At 42.8% G+C, this 19,434-nt stretch overlaps 1 protein-coding gene across 1 annotated transcript in view; it reads left to right on the top strand.

The window, feature by feature from the left end:
* IPO9 (importin 9) overlaps nucleotides 1-15,446 on the top strand; it is a 58,697-nt gene extending 43,251 nt beyond the window's left edge. Inside the window, exons 16-24 of the mRNA XM_015408196.1 lie at nucleotides 120-268; nucleotides 1,278-1,406; nucleotides 5,174-5,449; nucleotides 6,097-6,263; nucleotides 10,510-10,643; nucleotides 11,875-11,994; nucleotides 12,342-12,443; nucleotides 13,294-13,370; nucleotides 14,309-15,446. Of these exons, the coding sequence (XP_015263682.1) occupies nucleotides 120-268; nucleotides 1,278-1,406; nucleotides 5,174-5,449; nucleotides 6,097-6,263; nucleotides 10,510-10,643; nucleotides 11,875-11,994; nucleotides 12,342-12,443; nucleotides 13,294-13,370; nucleotides 14,309-14,419 (1,265 nt within the window). The 3' untranslated portion in view covers nucleotides 14,420-15,446. The remainder of the gene's footprint in view (nucleotides 1-119; nucleotides 269-1,277; nucleotides 1,407-5,173; nucleotides 5,450-6,096; nucleotides 6,264-10,509; nucleotides 10,644-11,874; nucleotides 11,995-12,341; nucleotides 12,444-13,293; nucleotides 13,371-14,308) is intronic.
* Nucleotides 15,447-19,434: the final 3,988 nt, after the last annotated feature.

The raw sequence follows: 19,434 nt of genomic DNA on the forward strand, positions 1-19,434 counted from the left end.
GACATTGTAAAAAAGTATTCTCTTAAATCCAGTTTAAAATCAACCTACTGAATTGTATTGTTATTGAAATGGTGCAACTTTGATCTGGATAACCTGAATAATTGTTTTTCTTGCATTAGATCCTGTAGTTGCCTCTCTTGCCCAAGACATCTTCAAGGAATTAGCACAGATAGAAGCATGCCAGCATGCAATGCAGATGAGATTAATCCCAACTCTGGTCAGCATTATGCAGGCTCCTGCAGATAAGATTCCAGCAGGGCTTTGTGCAGTAAGTATAGGGGCACCTTCTCAAATTGGGAAAGCATCCATATAGTTTCCTGTTTCTGTGTGAAAAGAACAAAAACATTTATTCCCAAATAATTGTGAAGTTTGTATGCCTAGTCTTTCATGCCTCATGGTAAGCCTCATTTCAGTTACTCTTTCCTGGTTAAATTGAGCCTGCCCATCAGAGCTTGCTTCCAGGTTAAGAAGCTTATATAGAGCTAGAACAAACATTTCCCTTACTACTACTGAAGTGACCATCATGAGCAGTCCTGCATTGGTATTTTGAGGGTGCCAATAGGCCAATCAGGTCCTTATCTGTTCTGAAGAACTGATTCTGCTACAGCAAAAAGTTTAGATATAATTTTTCAATTATGTTGACTTTCACTTGATTAACACAGGAGTAATGCTCTCAGTGGGGAAATAAAACCACCTACTCTTTCCATGCTTGTTTTAGTATATATGGGATAAGTTCACACTAGATTAGTATGGACAAGGGGCTGCGGTAGAGAATATCCCAGGTTTGATCCCTGGTGTCTCCAGTTAAAAGGATCTGGTAGTGGGTGATATGGAAGACCACTACCTGAGACTTTGGAAAGCTGCTACAAGTCAGACTAAACAGTAATGACTTTGATATACCAGTTTTTTAACTTGGTGTATGGCAGCTTCATGTGTTCATGTGGTTTAGATGGAATGCTGAATCATGGTTCAGGATTGCTTGTGCAATCTGTTCTCTTAAGTGCTACATGCTAATTAGCTAATGAGAAAGCAACTCTTTGGGATCCTGATCTGCAAGGCACTGATCATAGTTTGCCAATTAAGATACAGCAGCAAACTGATTTACCATGGAAATAGTGACACGTGAAGGGAAGGAAGAGATTTCGTGCAGACTTGAAGCTTCTCAAGGGCTTATTTTCATTGTGCTAAACTACTGTTTGGTGTTGTACCTGAACTAAGACACTATTGTTGTTCTGTGCCCTTACTCCAAAATTACTATCTGTATTTTATTTTTTCAGACTTCAATAGATATATTAACAACTGTTGTGAGACATACAAAGCCCCCACTTTCAGAGCTCTTAATCTGCCAAGCTTTTCCTGCTGTGGCTCAGTGTAGCCTGCATACAGATGACCATGCTACCATGCAGGTAATCTTCCCCGGGAACAGGAGAGGGTGGTTAAAGGTCAAATGCTGCTTGCAAACTTTTAAATTTACCGTACCTTAATCCCAGAGATCAGTAGAACTGTAAAGTACAGTGTATGAAAGATTTTTAGATAATTTTGTTTGCGTTATGGATAATAGATAGATAAAATAGCAAAAGAGAATATGTTAAAGGAAGACTGTCTGGAGAGAAATTATTGCCTTCATAATCTCAAGAGAATGTAAATAAATTTGAGGCAAGTGTCACTGCCTTCACTAATCTAGGAAAGGTGGTTTCTAAGAACTTCCCAAAAGCTACATAAATACACAAATAATTCATGTGGAATCCTTTAAAACATATTTTTGTTTCTTCTAGATGGTACTCATACTGCCATACTACCATATTTTATGGTAGTTCAGTGTTTAAGTAAAATTTCCCCAGTTAAGTCCTTGGCTGACTAGCTAGCTTATATCACGCCCATATCCTGTTCTTCCCCTAAAGACCCAAATGCCAAAATATGGATCCAGATGCAGTTTACAGGACCAGAATCAATCTCTTCCCATTATTTATTTATTTATTTATTTATTTTATAGCCTGCCTTTTCCCCAATAGGGACCCAAATGTTCTCTCATTCATTATATTCTTACAACAATCCTGTGAGGTCAGTTAGGCTGAATGTGTGTGACTGGCCCAAGGTCACCCAGCAATCTTCCATGGTAAAGTGGGAATTTAAATTTGGGCCTCTCAGATCCTACTCTAACCACTATACCATACTGGCTCGAAATAAGTGTGCCTGTATTTTATTAATTGGATTTTTCCCTTTGGAGTAGGCAAGTCCATGTTCTTAATCCTGGCTGAATAAAGAGAGGCTAAGTAAGAGGGTGTCAAATTTAAGGCCCAGGGCAGAACCAGCCCGTTATTGGGGGGGGGGCTCTTTTCTTCCCCCCTCTTCACCCTTTGAAGCTCAGTGCTGCTGTTCTCAGCTCCCTGGGGTCTTGTCTTTGCCTGCTTCAGCTGGAAGCTCTTCTGGGCGTGCAAAGTTGCACAGAAAATGTGGAATGGATTTTTTCATTAAGGTCTCTGCACCCAGATAGACTACTCTGGGACTGTTTCTAGCAATAGAAACAGTGCTCTGGGACTGGAATGACAGGGCACAGAGTGGAATGACAGTCCCTGGGAGTAGCAGCTGCATTCTGGGAATGGAAATCCATTCTGGGAATGGAATTTCACTCTGGGGTCCATTAGTGGCTATTAGCCACAAGGTATAGATAGGGGCTCTGGGGCAAGTGATGCTCTGTCTTCTTGGTGCTTGGGGGGGGTCAACAGTGGGAGGGCTTCTAATGTCCTGGCCCCACTGGTGGACCTCCTGATGGCACCTGGTATTTTTGGCCACAGTGTGACAGAGTGTTAGACTGGATAGGCCTTTGGACTGATCCAACATTGGCGTCTCTTATGTTCTTATTCCAATCCCAGAATGCTTCTGCTACTCCCAGGGACTGTCATTTCACTCTGGTGGCTATCATTCCAGTCCCAGAGTAGTCTATCTGGGCCCAGAGACCTTAATGGGAATTCCATTCCACATTTTCTTTGCAACTTTGTGCTGCAATGTATTTCAATGGAGTGGACCTCAAATATTTTCACTTTCCACTGTTTGTATGCCAGCTGAGGCTGTTGCTTGCTGGGGTTGTCTCCTTGCAAATACAGGGTTGATGTTTTGAGCCAGTTTGTCCTTGCTGAATGGACCTGAGAATGGGTGCCTGAATGAGTATGAAATGGGAACCCACAGCCAGAGGGGGACATTACACTGGAGAGCCACTGCCACTCTGAGCAGATGGGGGTGGAGAAGGCCTGTAGCCAGGAATTTCTAACTTGGGGGGGCATTTTAATTCCTTGGGGAGCACTGGCTGATTCTATTAAAATAATTTAATTACCAGCTTCTCAGCCCTCCACCTGGCTGTCAGCTCTGCCTGCCTTGAGCTTGGACATCTTGTGCCTGCCTGGTCACCTTCCCCCAGTGCAGAAGAGATGCTCTGGAGGTTGCTGCTGGGATGAGCAGGAGGGCAGAGGTGGGGAGAGAAAGCACTGGCTTCCCACAGCTTGGGAAGGGAGGAGTTGGCTGGCGGTCATGGGGACTAGGCTGGGAGGGGGCTCACTGAGACTGCATTAAAAAAGAGCACTGGCCCTGTCTCTCTACAGCTGTAAGCCCCCCCCCCGGCCTCCCCCCGGCCTCAGACCAAGGATGGAGTCATGCAGAGTCACAGAGGCAGGGGCAGGAACGGGGACTGGCCCAGAGACAGGGGGAAGGCAAGGAGAACCAACTCGGATGGCGTAATTGCTGCCTAAGCGGCTGGTTGGGGAGGGTGGAGACGGGCTTGGTCAGTTTGAAGCAAGAGAAGCTGGAGAAAAAAGCCCTGATGGCACCCCATAGAAATGGGCATGGGATAGGAATATGGGCATGGAGACAGGCAGCTGATCCAATAAACAAAGTCAAGTCTACCTGTGCGGGGCTTGACTTGCCGGCTTGGGAATTGGAGAAATGGAGACAGCCAGGGCAGGCGGTGAGAGAGTAGCATTGAGTCGGGGCTTGCTTGCTTTGCCAGACAGCAAGAGGCAAGAGAAAGAGAGGCAAGATTAGCAGTGTGGGACAGGAGGCGGGGCTTGCTTTGCTGGCGGGCGATGGGCAAGATGACAAAGTAGCAACGTGGGAGTGGAGGACATAAGAACATAAGAGATGCCAATGTTGGATCAGGCCAAAGGCCTATCCAGTCCAACACTCTGTGTCACACAGTGGCCAGAAATACCAGTGCCATCAGGAGGTCCACCAGTGGGGCCAGGACATTAGAAGCCCTCCCACTGTTGACCCCCCCCATCACTTTCCCCAGAGCCCCTATCTATACTTTGTGGCTAATAGCTTTCCTTGCTGAGGAGAGATACAGAGAGCTGCAGTGAGGAGGAACGGTGGCACAAGGCTTGCCGCAGTCCCTGGCAGCAGTGGTGAGCAGAAGAAATAAGTCGGGGGGCCTGTCCAGGGTGGTAAGTTGTGGGGTCCCTGGCAGAAAGGGGGGCTGGGCCCCGAAATGCGCCCACTTTAGCTACAGCCTGGGGTGGAGGGGAGAAGCTTGCAATGTCCAGCCATTTCATGTTTTCCTAGGTTCAGAGCATTTTATATTTTTAGTTTCTGCTGTGATCCTTGTGCTTTTTCTTGATATTTTATTTATTTATTTCCATTTTAGGCAGGCATCTTTTTTTGGGGGGGGAGGTTTGGGAGATGTCAGTTATCAGACTGTTAAATAAACAAAATATCGCAAGAGTTTTAAGCATGCTTGTATTTTAAGTAAAAAATATATCTTTGTCTGTATCCTTTATAAAGTTTATATCTCCTCTACCTGGCATTACATTTTATGACACTCATGGCCTGGCCCCACAAAGTCCCATTTATGTCAAATTTGACACCCTTGTATTAGGATTTATTACCATTAAGGCTAGTCTTAAGGAAGCTTTCTTTGTCCTTTTGGCAAAGAAATGTGGCTTAAATTAGCTACTTCTATGAAGTCTTGGGCACTAGATATACTGTTACCATTGTTCTAAAAGGAAGATAGCAAAATAGCTGGTGCTTGGCAGACCTTTTGATTTTTAAACTCTTATGACAGAAAGACTTTTGGAGTTTATTTGTTGACTGCTTTTACAGTCTCACCATAGTATACTGTTTGAATGTCTGGAAGGTAAAGAACTCTCAGTAGACTGAAGAAGAGTTTTTTTCTTTGTTTGTTCAGAATGGTGGCGAATGTCTGCGTGCGTACATCTCAGTAGCACTGGAACAAATCGCACAGTGGCATGATGAGCAAGGCCACAATGGACTGTGGTATGTGATGCAGGTGGTGAGCCAGCTCCTGGATCCACGCACTTCAGAATTCACTGCTGCCTTTGTAGGCAGATTAGTTTCCACATTGATTTCCAAAGCAGGGAGTGAATTGGGAGAGAATCTGGACCAGATTTTGAGAGCAATTCTTAGTAAAATGCAGCAAGCAGAAACGCTCACTGTAATGCAGGTAAGGAAGCTGGCTCTAAGAAACCATATGCTTGTCACTTCATGTTCTTCTGTACTTTCACACATGAAACAGGCCATATAATTAGGTCAAAGTTGGCCTAATTGATAGTGATTCCATTCATTAAATACAGAGTAAGATAGCATTCTGGTTGTCAGTGGGAGATCTCTCTGGATTGAATTCATGAGTCTGGTTTTCCATTGCTTTTGTGTAATACTCCCTGTGTTTTCCAAGAATATTAGCATGCAGAACAATTTGCCCTTTAAAGCTTAAATATATCCTTAGGACAATTGAGAATTTATAAAATTTGTTCATTATTAATTTTACTGAATAATTGGACAATTATGAATCCTTAGGACAATTGAGAATTTATAAAATTTGTTCATTATTAATATCTTTAGAACAATAATGTGGTATAAGGAGACTGGATACTACATAATGAGGATATAATTTCCTGTTAGGGGTTTTTTGCGTGTTCAGTCCTGCTGACTTGGTCTGACTGACTTGGTCATTTAATTTTTAATCAAGCAATACTGTGTGTTTAAAGAATACTGTGTATTTAAATCAATTTTATGCATTGACAAAGCTGTTAAGCCATCCCAAGTATAGGCATAAATAAAAGCATCTCCATTATTTTGTCCCTCTTGCAGTCTTTGATCATGGTGTTTGCTCATCTAGTTCATTCTCAGCTGGAACCACTCTTAGAATTTCTTTGTAGTCTCCCTGGACCAACAGGCAAACCTGCTCTGGAGTTTGTAATGTCGGAGTGGATGAGTCGACAACATTTGTTCTATGGACAATATGAAGGCAAGGTCAGGTAAGGAGTTTCTTGATCGCAGTATGTTCCTTAGAGACACAAGCATGCATATTCCTTTCTTCTTAAAAAGAATTTTATGTTGGTGTAGAGAAACAAACTGGAATGCATGTGGATTTATCATTGGTATTCCACAAGACTTCTAAATGTTAACTTTGGTGTCAGTTTGGAAATATTTCGGCTGAGGACAGACTGGCAGTATGAAGCACGAGGGAGGCGGGGCAAAAAGACCTGGACCAAGTTGTGCCGGGGATTCCCAGTCGCACTGCACCTACTGATGCGGGAGCATACCGGGGAGGAGGTGCAAGGAAGCGTTCGCACTGTTGGCCCACCCTTGGCGGAGGCATGGCTGTAAGCGGCTTTTTTTCACTCTCGCGACATGTGCATAGGCGCAGCACCACATCAGCAATTGGGGCAGGATCCCATTGTGCCCGCGCCCGCCCTACATTGGGCAGCAGAGCAGCACACATCTGGTCACATCACTGCTGCCTCTCCAGGGAAGCACGAGAGAGGCGGGGCAAAAAGACCTGGACCAAGTTGTGCCGAGATTCCCAGTTGCACTGCACCTACTGATGCAGGAGCATACCGGGGAGGAGGTGCAAGAAAGCGTTCGCACTGTTGGCCCACCCTTGGCGGAGGCGTGGCTGTAAGCAGCTTTTTTCACTCTGGCAACATGCACATAGGCGCAGCACCGCATCAGCAATTGGGGCAGGATCCCATTGCGCCCGCCCCCACCCTGCATTGGGCAGCAGAGCAGCACACATCCAGTCACATCACTGCTGCCCCTCCAGGGTAATCAACTGCACCTTCCTGGTGCCAGAGTGAGGCCAAGAGGTCAGTCACCATGGATGCCGAGGATGCATGGGTGCTTATACGCATCCCTGCCGGATCAGCCGGTTCACATTATCAATGCAGCTTGTTTGCGGCTTTTAGCGTGCACACTTCTGGGAAGTGGGATCAACGCGCCCTCCAGGGTGTGCTCTGGCTTTCACCTGGTACTTTTATAACGCGGTAGGGAATCGTCATAGGACGGGGTGAGTATGGCTGGGGAACGTCTGACAGCTGTGGCTGTGTGAACTGGCCCATTTAATCCATTTGTGAAAGGTGCCTATATTGGGCCAAACTGCCATCTGAACTTGGCCTTCTTGTGCTTGATTTGTAATGGTGTAAAATAGGGTCAGTCAACTGGTGGTCTCAGGTAAAACCAAGTTCTTTGTAGGTTTTGGACACTTCCCTTGCCTCACTGTCAGCCTAGAAACAAAAAGGGTATGGAGACAGTGACATTTGAGGCAACAGAACCTGCTGGCAAGTCACTTTAGGGTGTGGTCCATCACTTCTCTCTTGTTTCTCAAAGTGACCATCCAGAAAAATGAGCTACTGAGCAGAGGTTTAAAGCCTCTATATGCCAGGGATATTTCATGAGGAAAAGTGGATTAAGTAGCCATTAAGATGCTGAACTTGGATAACATCTTAAGCTCCATCATCATCATCATCTGCCTGATGATTTTCACATTTTCAAAGCTTAACCCTTGAAGTTTGGTAGAAAGCTGACAGAATTAGTATTGTGATTCAACTACATAGAATTAAAACTCATGGAAGGAAAGACCCCCTATTATTTTCCATAATGAGGACCCAGTGCAGCTTACATCATTCTCCTCCATTCGTCCATTTTATCCTCACAGCAGCCCTTTGAGGGTAAGCAAGGCTGAGAATATGCAACTGGCCCAAGGTCACCCAGTGAGTTTCCAGGGCAGAATGGGTATTCAAGGTCCCAGTCTGAAACTTTAACCACTACACTGTACTGGCTTTTGTGTGGTGCCTGCTTTTGAACAGTAGCAAGTGGCCTGGCCTGGATGAGTCATGCAAGTCAGGTTATACAAGTTGCCTGGTCGTTGCTGCCAGGCCTGGCCCTATGAATCTTCCTTCAAAGGCCTAAACAGCCCCAGAAAGGCCCTGCCCTCTCCCCCTGTCCTTGACTGGCAGAAACCAGGCCTGGAATGCTGGCCAAAACTGTTGTTGTTGCCTAGGAACAGCTACTAAGGGCATCCATTTCTTAAAGCTACAGGCCTTTCTTTTGTCATTTTGGGTTTTTAACCATACCCCAATGTATTTTTAGATGCTCATTTTTCAGGTTTGTTGAAAGATCTGTTTTGTCCATTCACAGCTCTGATCCCCAGATTTTAAGTATCCTCAGATTTAGCTGGGTTGATCATTAGTGGGGGACCCACAAGAACTTGGGGGGGCATCTCATTTCCCTTACTTCATTTGTAATCCACCTTTCTCCACAATGGGGACCCAAAGCAGCTTACATCATTCTCTTCTTTATCTTCAAAGCAACCCTGTGGTGTAGGTTAGGCTGAGTACCTGTGTGACTGGCTGAAAGTCATCTAGTGAACTTTCACAGCCAAGGGGGGATTCAAGCCTGGGTCTCTTAAGACCCAAATCTGAAACTCTAACCACTATACAACACTGGTTTTTGTGGGGTGGCTGCTGTTAAACAGTAGCAATCAGCTGGACCTGGGTGAGTTGGCCATTGGTTGCATATCACCCCTTGGTGGCTGCCCTGCCTGGCCCCAGTGATTCCTCCCTCAAAGGAAGGGCAAAACAGCCCCAGAAAGGGCCGTTTCTCTCCCTCTGCTTTTTTTACTGACAGAAACCAAGACTGGAAATGGCTGTCAATATAGTTGTTGCCTAGCAGTGGCCACTGAGGGCATCTGCTTCATCGCTGTAGTGTGGTTTTTTTACCCCCAAAGGTTTTTGTAGTGTTTTTTTTAGATTTCAGATTATTCTACAAACCTTTGGTGTTTTTCAGGCTTGTCAAACAATCCATCTTGTCTGTTCACTACTTCTGTCTCTGGATTTAGGTATCTTCAAATTTGGCTGTGATGGTTATAAGAATATACAAGTGGGGACCTGTGAGAATCACGAGGGGTGGGGATTCTATCCTGCAGTTCCCTCACCTGTCTGAAGTTTGCCATCGATGCAGGGATAGCTTTCCTGTCCTCCTACAGCTGCTTCTCCACCTCAAGTCGTGGCTGGGACAGCTCTCACCTGCCCACCTGCAGTTAACTGCTCCCCCATTCCTTCACCACTTTAGCAGTGGGGACCGTTTGGCCTTAGCAGAGGCAGCTCAGCTACCCTGCTCACTTGCAGTTCCACCATGTGGAGGAGTATTGGAGCATTATCTGTGCTTGCACAGACAACACTCCTGTTTGGAGGGGAATCCCCCTCCATATCTTTTAAAATTTTCAGATTTTTCTGCAAACCTGGGGCTCTCCTAAGTCGACAAAACTATCTCTTTACAGTCAATGTGGCCCCTAGCTGCAGATTTAAAGATCCACGGATTAGGCCACGCTCGACTATTAGGTATAAGATGATGATATCATATCAATATACCTAAACTCCTTGTGCAGCTGAGCCCTGCTTCATTTTTCTGTTAAAATTCTCTTTTTTTGAAAGATCCTGAAGAGAGCTGAACGAATATAATTAATGGTTGTTGCTCTTTGTTTATTGCATTTGTATAATTCTTACGCGTTTGTATAGCTAACTTACAGCCTTTTAAGTTTGACCAGTTACATTATTCTTCTATTGTAGATGGGGAGGGCCACCTAGATGGTTCATAGCAAAAGATGCATTTGAATCTAGGACCTCTTGGAACAAAGCTCTTTCTCTTACATTTCAATCTGTTTGAAACTTAAAGGATTGGATCCAGTGGTTGGTATTGGCTAACTCGGGGGATCACCTGTTTCTCCCCCTTTTGCTGCAGATCACCAACTTCCCCTCATGCTGCTCCTGGTTATCCCCTGTCCCTCAGGAGTAGCATTTCAGGGAGCATTTAGAAATGCAGCTGTATAGGGGGTGCACAAAAATTCTGTTCCACTGACAGAATGGATTTTCGTCAGTGGAAATCACCACCCAATCCAACTAATGACTTAGTTCCACCGTTTTCAGTCAAGAGTGTCTTTAAAGAGAATGATGTTCCAAAACACATAACAAGATGTCTTGATGGAATTGCATTTGGAGACAGCACAATCACAGGAGTGAAATAAACCATATTGAAAGTAACATGTCAGCCCTGTTCAAGATCTCAGGGGTGGTTTATGTAGGTCCTAATGAACACTGTTTAGACAAGTTCTCACAACTGTGTATATGTACTGTAGATGTAGGTCCTAATGAACACTGTTTAGACAATTTGGGACTTGTAGGTTAAGAATGAAAATGATTTTCAAGTAACCTTATTTTTCTTCAGTTCTGTTGCCCTCTGCAAACTCCTTCAATATGGCATCAATACAGATGATAAACGGCTCCAAGATATCAGGGTAAAAGGAGAAGAAATATTTAATATGGAAGAAGGAATACGTACACGATCAAAAGCTGCCAAAAGTAAGTGATCAGGACTGAATCAGACAGATGTAAGAGATCTAAAAAGTCCCTTAAATATATTTTGTAAGTCGTAACCATGTGCATACAAGCCAAACCAGTGGTATTTCATATGCACGTAATTTTGTAGAGAATTAAGTTGTGGTGTACTCTGTACATGTTCATAATACTCCCTGATTTGTTGGGCTCAGTTCAGGCTAATGGACAATAAGAATAGCAATGGCCAATTAAAATATTATACATATAAATTGAGATTATAGTAACTAAATGTATGGCGAAAGCTTAGACAGATTCAGTAAACAATTCCCAAGATCCGAATACACATATAGTACAAAGCTATTGAGATTATAGTAACTAAATGTATGGCAAAAGCTTAGATTCAGTAAACAATTCCCAAGATCTGAATACACATATAGTACAAAGATGCCTCTTCATAAGAACATAAGATCCTTGCTGAGTCAGACCAGTGGTCCATATTTCGCACAGCAGCCAATCAGTTGTCCTAGAAGTCCAATAACAGGGCACAGAGGCTAAGGTCTTCCCCTGATGTTGCCTCCCAGCTTTCAAAGGTTTACTGCTTCTGAATATGGAGGTTCCCTTTACTCACCATGACTAGTAGCCATTGATTCACCTATCCTCCATGGATCTGTCGAATCCCCTTTTAAAGCTATCTATACTTGTGCCCATCACTACCTCCACTGTCAGTGAATTGCACAATTTAATTACTTGTTGAGTAAAGAAGTATTTCCTTTTGTCTGTCCTGTATCTGTAGCCCATCAGTTTCACTGGGTGTTCCCTAGTTCTAGTATTATGGGAGAGAGAAAAAGCTCCCTGTATCCACTTTCTCCATCACATGCATAATTTTGTAAGCTTCTATCATGTCTCCTTTTTACTAAGCTAAAATGACCCAGACTCTTCAGCCTTTCCTCATGGAAAATCTTAAATACACATACATAGTACAAAGCTAGTTCCTCATAATAGGACGCAATAAGGAATGTATACAGGATTCACATAGTCCAGTTGCCCAACTACTGCAAGTGAGAGGCCTCAAGATGTCTTAATCATAAGCCCAGAAAATAGAAAGATTGTGATGTCCCCTGCTGTTTCTCTGTCACCTTTCAAACATTTGGAATGTGACTTCAAGTCAGCCATGGGAGGTTTTCTCTCCCCCCCCCCTTTACATTGATTTTCTTGAGAGTTTTTAACAATTAAAAAAATGTTCTATACCTTACAGATCCTGAGCGCTGGACAAACATTCCTTTGTTAATTAAAATTTTGAAACTGATAATAAACGAACTTTCTAATGCAATGGAAGCAAATGCTTCCCGCCAAACTGCTACAGACTGGAGCCAAGGTATTATGTTGGTTTCACTTTCTGCTTTTGATGGGGGTAACCTTTTGGTAATGTGTAATCACTGCTGCTTTTAGAACAAAACTTTTGTCTAGATAGTATAATCCTTTATCAATATCTGAAATATCTTTTCAAATATTGTGTACACTAATTGAAGCATCATTGGTAATATGATTCTTGCTTAAAAAACAAAATACAGCTCTCATCAAACTGAAATATTTTTACTGTACCTTTCTGGTAAGAAAACTAAAATATAAAGTTTCCCAAGTTTGTATCTAAGTGGTGAACATTAGAGCAAAAAAATTGTTGTAGTCCTCACGACATAACTGTTCCTCTGTTTTAATTAACAGATGAATGTAATGATATGTGGGAAGATCAGGAAGATGATGAAGAAGAGGATGAAGGTTTAACAGGACAGCTATTGTCAGATATTCTTGCCACAAACAAATATGGTGAGTAAAGTAATTCTGATATGGAATTATTTCCCCAGGAAGATTTGTCTGCCCCCTTATATCATTGTTTTTCACCAGCAGGTGAAGACTCTTTCATCTGGGCTGGAATTCTTCAATGAGTCTCATTGACCTTTCTTCCTGTTTATATGTTCTGATTTAATTGCTTTTATTTATGTATATTTTTAATCTTATTTTAGGTTTTCATTGTTCACTGCCTTGGGAACACGAAATTGAGTGGAAAGGCAATTGTAAAATGTTTAAAATAAAAAATAAATAGCTGAACTTGCGGAAATTATATTAAAGGGTACTTATACTACAACACTTTGTACAAGTACTTTACGAATATGAGTACCCGAGTAGATGGATTCTCAGGAAGGCTCAAACTTAATTGCAAATGATGGTTTCCAGCTACATGAACATAATGGGCGGGAGGAGGGGGGGTTCTCAGACTTGCCCCTGTTTGTGGGTTCCTGGTTTGCAGAGCAGATGCAAAACACAGTTTGCTGCTTCAAAGATAATGGCAAATTTTGTCGTGATGTGAACCTGAAAATAATCTATTTATCTGACTGTACAATAGAGGAGGAAGTTGAGGTTACATAGCCTTAAACTTAAGGAGTTGGCTAAAACTTACACATAATCACAATAAAATGAAGAATGGGTATACTTTATGAACACAAGAAGCTACAAACATGCATTTTCATTATACAGTTTGTAAAAGCTGGAATATTTGGTGTTTCATTCGTTGTCCACTATTCTCTTTCAAGTGAAAATAAAAATATGGCCATTCCTTTCAATATAAGAACAGCTATCAAAAAGACACCTCTAAACTATACATTTGTTTGGTTACCAGATGATGATTACTATGAAGATGACGATGAGGATGATCCTGATGCGCTAAAGGACCCTCTGTATCAGATAGACCTACAGGTAATGTTAAAGTTTTCTCTGTGTGTTTGTGCAGGTGTTGCAACCTACATCCTATTGCCTATTTGCTTAGCTTTTACTAATTTTATTTTCTTCAGTGGCTTAAATAGTACTATTTTTTTCTCAGTTTTCCTCTTGTGTTTTTTAAATCTTCTCATAACACCATTAGAAAATCGAAAATAATTTTAACTATTACAGATAACACTGAATAAATTACATAGATAAAGGAAGATTCGGGTGGGTAGCCATGATGGTCTGAAGCAGCATAGGTAAAGAAGTCATCTATAAGTAAGAGGATCTAGATAGAAAGATACTTTAGTAATATACAGCTGGATGATTGCAAGATAGTTTACTCCCTAATTTGTATTCTGAATAATATCAGTGCTCCTGTTGGGGGGGGGAAATGTATATCTACAAGAAGAAACACGACTGACTAGATGTTGCACATTAATGCATACAGCATGTTGGATTTTCAGGCAGTAGGGCAGCCTGACATGATGAATTCCAGATATGTGTACATTTTATCATTCTGCTTCTGGATCTTCAGAGTAGAATTGCTGAGGACTGGGATATGGGGACAGCGGTAATTTTGAGCAGGAAAAAGTTCAGAGAGGAGAGAAAAGAAAATTCTATAGAAGACCAGAAGTAATAGCAAGAAAACTAAGACCAGAAGTGATAGCAAGAATTTGGTTTCATTAAAAGTTTAAGAATGTTCAGAGTAGCTAAAAAAATTAATGCTGGAGTAGATTAAGAGTATACACAATAATCATTTAAATGAAGTTCTTTGAATCCTACATCATGCAGACTTTAAGCACACTACTCATGACTAGCGTGGTTGTCAACTGTTAATCTTTTAAATGTTATAGAATCTTTGTGTTTATAAAGAAATATAGAGTATCTTGTGGGAGTGAAAATAACCAACTTTCCCCCTTTTGTCTTAGGCTTATCTTACAGACTTCTTGTGTCAATTTGCGCAGCAGCCTTGCTATGCAGTGTTCTCAGACCACCTCAATGAGAATGAAAGAAGAGTGCTTCAAGCCATTGGCATATAAATCCAGAGCATTTTGATCATATCCAGACAACATTTTTCTGGTTTGCTTCATGTTTTGTGACTTAACATGAAACATCTTCCATTGTTCACCAGATATTATAGATGGGATCATCTTTACTTTTGAAGTACTTCTTATCACGATGTGGGTTAACAGAAGGATTGTTCAGAAGGCAACAAAAGATGTGCATTAAGTTTTGCACACTGGATTCGCACAAGGGGAACATTTTATTCTTCAGATCAGCTTTCCAATAAACCATTAAAATAATGTGCCCTAACACCAAGTTTCTCTCCACCTTTGAAAAGGCACTCCACTGACTTCTCATAGCACAGCCTAATGGAATGAGGAAGGCATTGTGGTTCTCTGTAGTTTGTTTGGATGCGTATAGAGTGGTGGGGAGTTCGTCCCACTTCGCACTTGTGTAACACAGGGTAAATTATCAGTCTTACCATATCACATCTTTTTATAGAACTATGGATCTTTTTGACAAAGAGACACTTGAATGCAATGGAATCCACTTACAAAACAAAAGTTTGGATTAAAACCTGAAAAATAATTTTTTCCCAGTCATAAATGGAAGTAAATGACTTCACCTGGGTTCTTTCACTTTCCCAATTTTTCACTAAATCTGTCATTGCAGAACTTACTACTTAAAACTCAGTTCCTGTGGTTACTGATGACTTTGGTTTTGCAACCAAAATTTTTTATATGAAATCCTGCTGGTATTTAACATGTCTGTTTACTTCATGAATACAGTTCGAATACTTTTGCTTCCTTCTCACACAGGAGTTATTCAAAACAGCTAAACTCATAAATTAGTATGTGTATTTTTATAGGGGAGTAAAATTAACATTTACTGACTAATCTGCAGGTAATGTTTGATGCATCTCACAGCACCTCTTTGCCTTTTTCTCCCTTTTTGGGAAAACTAAAATAAAATTGTTCAAATATTTGTTATCCTTCTAGACTGAAGGGAGTGTCTGCATCCTTCATTTGTTTTTTAGGCAGGACAAGGACCACTGGATGTGTACAGCGACTTCTGTTCTTTGCATTTCATGCTTTAAATTATAAACTTTTTTCTTATCCATCAAGTGTGTGGAAGTGAAAATTCTATTAATCAAGTTGTACTCCAGTATGATGGCTTTTTATAACCTTGCATTGATGCATATGACGGTTTGGGGGCATGGTAAGCCCATTTCCTTCTCCGTCCTTAAACTAAGCAACTCTTTGTGTTTTTTATCTTGGGGGAGTAAACAGTATTACATCATTCATCTTCTGTCTACTGTGCAGCCCACCTGCAGGCACTTTTCTATCTTAAAGCTCAAAAAAATGGGGCGTCCTATCCCTCAGGACCGGCTCATGCATGGGATTTCTGACCAAGAGCATCATGTGTCCTTGAGGCAGGTGCCCCCCATTCCCTCAGTTCCTTTTTTGCTGCTGCAAGAATAGGTCGCATTTTCCAGTGCTCCACGAGACTCCTTCGATTTTCACTCTTCAGAAAATTTCTGTCCTGGTTTTGGTTTATCGAGTGGTCCTCTTGAAATCTGTACTCCTTCATTTCTCCTTCTTGATTTTTTCTGCACTTGTAGTCCCTCCACTATGGCGACTAAGGCACTTTTAAAGAAGTGTTTGCTTTGTAGCACCAGAATGCCTCACACTGATGAACACGAACACTGCCTAATTTGCCTTGGCGAGAGAGACCCATAATGTAATGGCTTGGCAAGTGTGTCAGCATTTCACGCCTTAGGCGAGGTCTGACAGAGCGTCGCAGTTGAAGGTGGCTCATTGGGAATAGGCTGTATCCTCTTCCCTCCTGACAAAACCAACCATGAGCTTGGTGGTGATGTCCCCGCCCAGTCCCTCCTGCCTCCAGCCTCGGATTCTCATTTGAAACCACTGTCGGTTCCAGCAGCATCGACTTGGAGGTCAATGTCCGCACCGCAGAAAAGAGCAGCATCTGCAGCCTCTGAGACCAAAAAGGCCCAATCAGCATCACCAACACCTGCTAAAAAATCCCAGTCACACTCTGAGCCACCCATTAAGATGCACAAAAAATCCAAACATAAGAGTTCTTCAATTCCAGCACTGAAGTCCATGCCATCTGACCAGCAGTTGACAATGGCTCTGGAGTGAACCACTGTGATTCCTTGCCCTCAGACCCCATCACCACATTTAGCATCCTTCACAAGGTCCTGCTCAGATCTAGAAGGTGACACAGATATTCTCCAGGACAGACTTAACCTGTTGAGACTGGTCCTCCCTTGACTCGGTAGCCTGTGATCCTTGAGCACCGCTCTTACCTTATGTCCCTGAGGTACTTAAGTGGATGGGAAGAACAGCCACCCGTGCTGGGGGACGCCTGCCACCCTGTATGGAAGTTCATTGAGGATAGACCCGGAATGGGCTTGTTCCAAGGCCCTTATGGCAGAACTGAGGACAGTGGCTTTGTTGACTCAAAGTATAGCACTGAGAGTGTGTCTGACCCGTCACCAGATGATACAGTGGGGGACCTCAGTCCTTTCCCTGAGTGAGGATTTGCAATTATATAGCGAGCAGATGCTCAGAATTACTAAGGCACTGGAGAGTGATGTGGCTGTGTTGAATGATCGGCCCAAGGAACAAAATTTTGAGTATATTGTATTCTGAAACACCAACCACAATTATGTTCCCAATTTTAGAAGGGCTCTCTGACTTCATCATTCCCATTTTGGAAAAGCCAGCCCCTGTCCAGGATACGCCCAGTAAAACAGAAAACCTGTATCGAATTAAACTGGAATCTGCTGAATACCTCTCCAACCATCCCCTGACCACATCTGTCAAAGTAGAAGACATGCAGGCACGCTGTAGGCAGGGGCAACAAACTTCTCCTGCTGATAGAATAAGCCATAGGCTTGACATGTTGGGCAGAAAATTTTACTCTTCTTTCTCCTTAAACTTTCATATTGTGGATTATCAGACCATAATAAGGGGGTACCAATTATGCCTCTGCGAAAACTTGTCTGAGTACCTGGACCACTTACCAGATGACTGCAAAAACCTGGCAAAGTTGATTCACTTAAGGCAGTGAGGCTCTCCAAGCAAGAGATCAATGCAGGCAAGCATGCACCTGACATCTCAGCGAGAACCATGGCCTTATTGATCGTCCTTAGATGCCACTCGTGGCTCAGAAATACAGCTCTCCCAACTGATACTCTGATAAGAGTTGAGGATTTGCCATTCAAGAAAACAACTTTGTTCTCCCAATCTATGGACAAGTTTCTATCCAGGATTAAGAAGAGTAGGCAGACTGCGAGGTCATAAGCTATCTACTCTTCAGCACTGATGCAGACGTCTCAGTTCCAACAGAGGCAGCATGGATTCGCAACTCCTTTTTATTGGAACCAAAGACCTCAGACCCAACTGCAATACCAGTATCCACGATGATCTTTCCAGCCAAATCCCTTCCAAAAGTGTAGACCCCCCAAAAAAACAATGATCCCCTCAGCAGATGACCCAGAAAGATCAGGGCCAGGCTCAGAATAAGTTCTGATTATCCACCCCATGGTTCCCTCTAGTGTTACAGATAGGCTATCTCACTTTCAAGAAGCCTGAAACCAACTTACCTGAGATAACTGGGTTCATTCCATTGTACTTAATGGTTATATGTTGGAATTTTGTTCTGTTTCCCAATGCTCTTAGTATCCACAGCTGTAGATAATCCATACTCTGAGTTCAAAGCTGAGATAGAGGTTCTGTTGCAAAAAGGAGCTGTTGAGGAAGTCCCTGAAGGGCTTTGTTCCAGAGGTTTCCATTCTTCTTTTTTTCTTGTAGACAAAAAAGAAGGGGGTCATAGACCCATTTTAGATTTGAGAACATGAAACACGTTTTCGAAAGTCTCTAAATTTGGGGTAGTCTCCCTTCCTTCCCTTATTGAATTCCTTACCCCAAATAGTTGGTTTGCAGTCCTGGACTTAAAGGATGCATATTTCCACATTTCTATACACCACTCCCACAGAAAATTCTTACATTTCAGGTATGGCCCTCAAGTTTTCCAGTTCACTGTCTTACCTTTCGGGCTAGCCACCCAGAGTTTTCACCAAATGTATGGTGGTAGTCGTAACTAACCTACGTACTGATGACTGTGTTATTTGCCACCAGAGAGAGTGACAGCTCTGAAGCACGTTTCAGGCCTGCCTTAGGAAACATTGGCAACCTGTTAAAGCTATCCAAAGGTGATTAGGCCTAATGGCATCTACTACAGCCATAGTCCCATGCTCTAGGCTGCACATGAGAGATTTGCAGTTGGTTTGTTAGGAGGTACAACCCAACCACCCACTCACCATAGTTTTGTTTTTCTATACCAAGGTCAATATTGACAGCTTTACACTTGTGGTTGGTGAATGCCAACCTCCTGGTTGGAGTGGAATTTGGTTTTTGGGTTCCCCATGTACTAACCACAGATGCTTCTTTGGAAGACTAGGGGGCGCACTGGCAAGGGTTTTCGGTCCAGGGAAAGTTGCTCACTTTCTACAACAACATACATATAAATGTCTTGGAGATGCGAGCGATTAAATTTGCCTTTACCTCCTTCAGAGATACTATTTGGGGAAAGAAGGTACTGGTTAAGACAGACAATATGGCCACAATGTACTACCTCAACAAATGGGGGTAGGGGTTCATGGCCCTATGCAGAGAAGCTGCTGCAACCTGGGAAAAGGCAGTCAATATGGAAGCGTCCCTCAAGGCTATTCATATAGCAGGAACTCTCAAAACAGAAGCAGACAGCCTCAGCAGAGTATACAGGACAAATTACAAATGCTCCATCCATCCCAAGTACATTATCCCAGTTTTCGAGGCCTGGGGCTACACCCAGATAGATCTTTTTGCCACTTCTGAGTCCAGCACAGCATCCCAGTTCTGCTCTCTTAACAGGAATGAATCCAGCTTCCCAAGGGGATGCCTTTCAGATACCCTGGTCAGGAACACATTTCTGTGCTTTCCCCCCTTTCTCACTAATTCCCAGGGTTATAGGGAAAATG

The sequence above is a fragment of the Gekko japonicus genome, unplaced genomic scaffold, assembly GCF_001447785.1.
Source record: "Gekko japonicus isolate JY-2015 unplaced genomic scaffold, Gekko_japonicus_V1.1 scaffold211, whole genome shotgun sequence".
NCBI lineage: Eukaryota > Metazoa > Chordata > Lepidosauria > Squamata > Gekkonidae > Gekko > Gekko japonicus.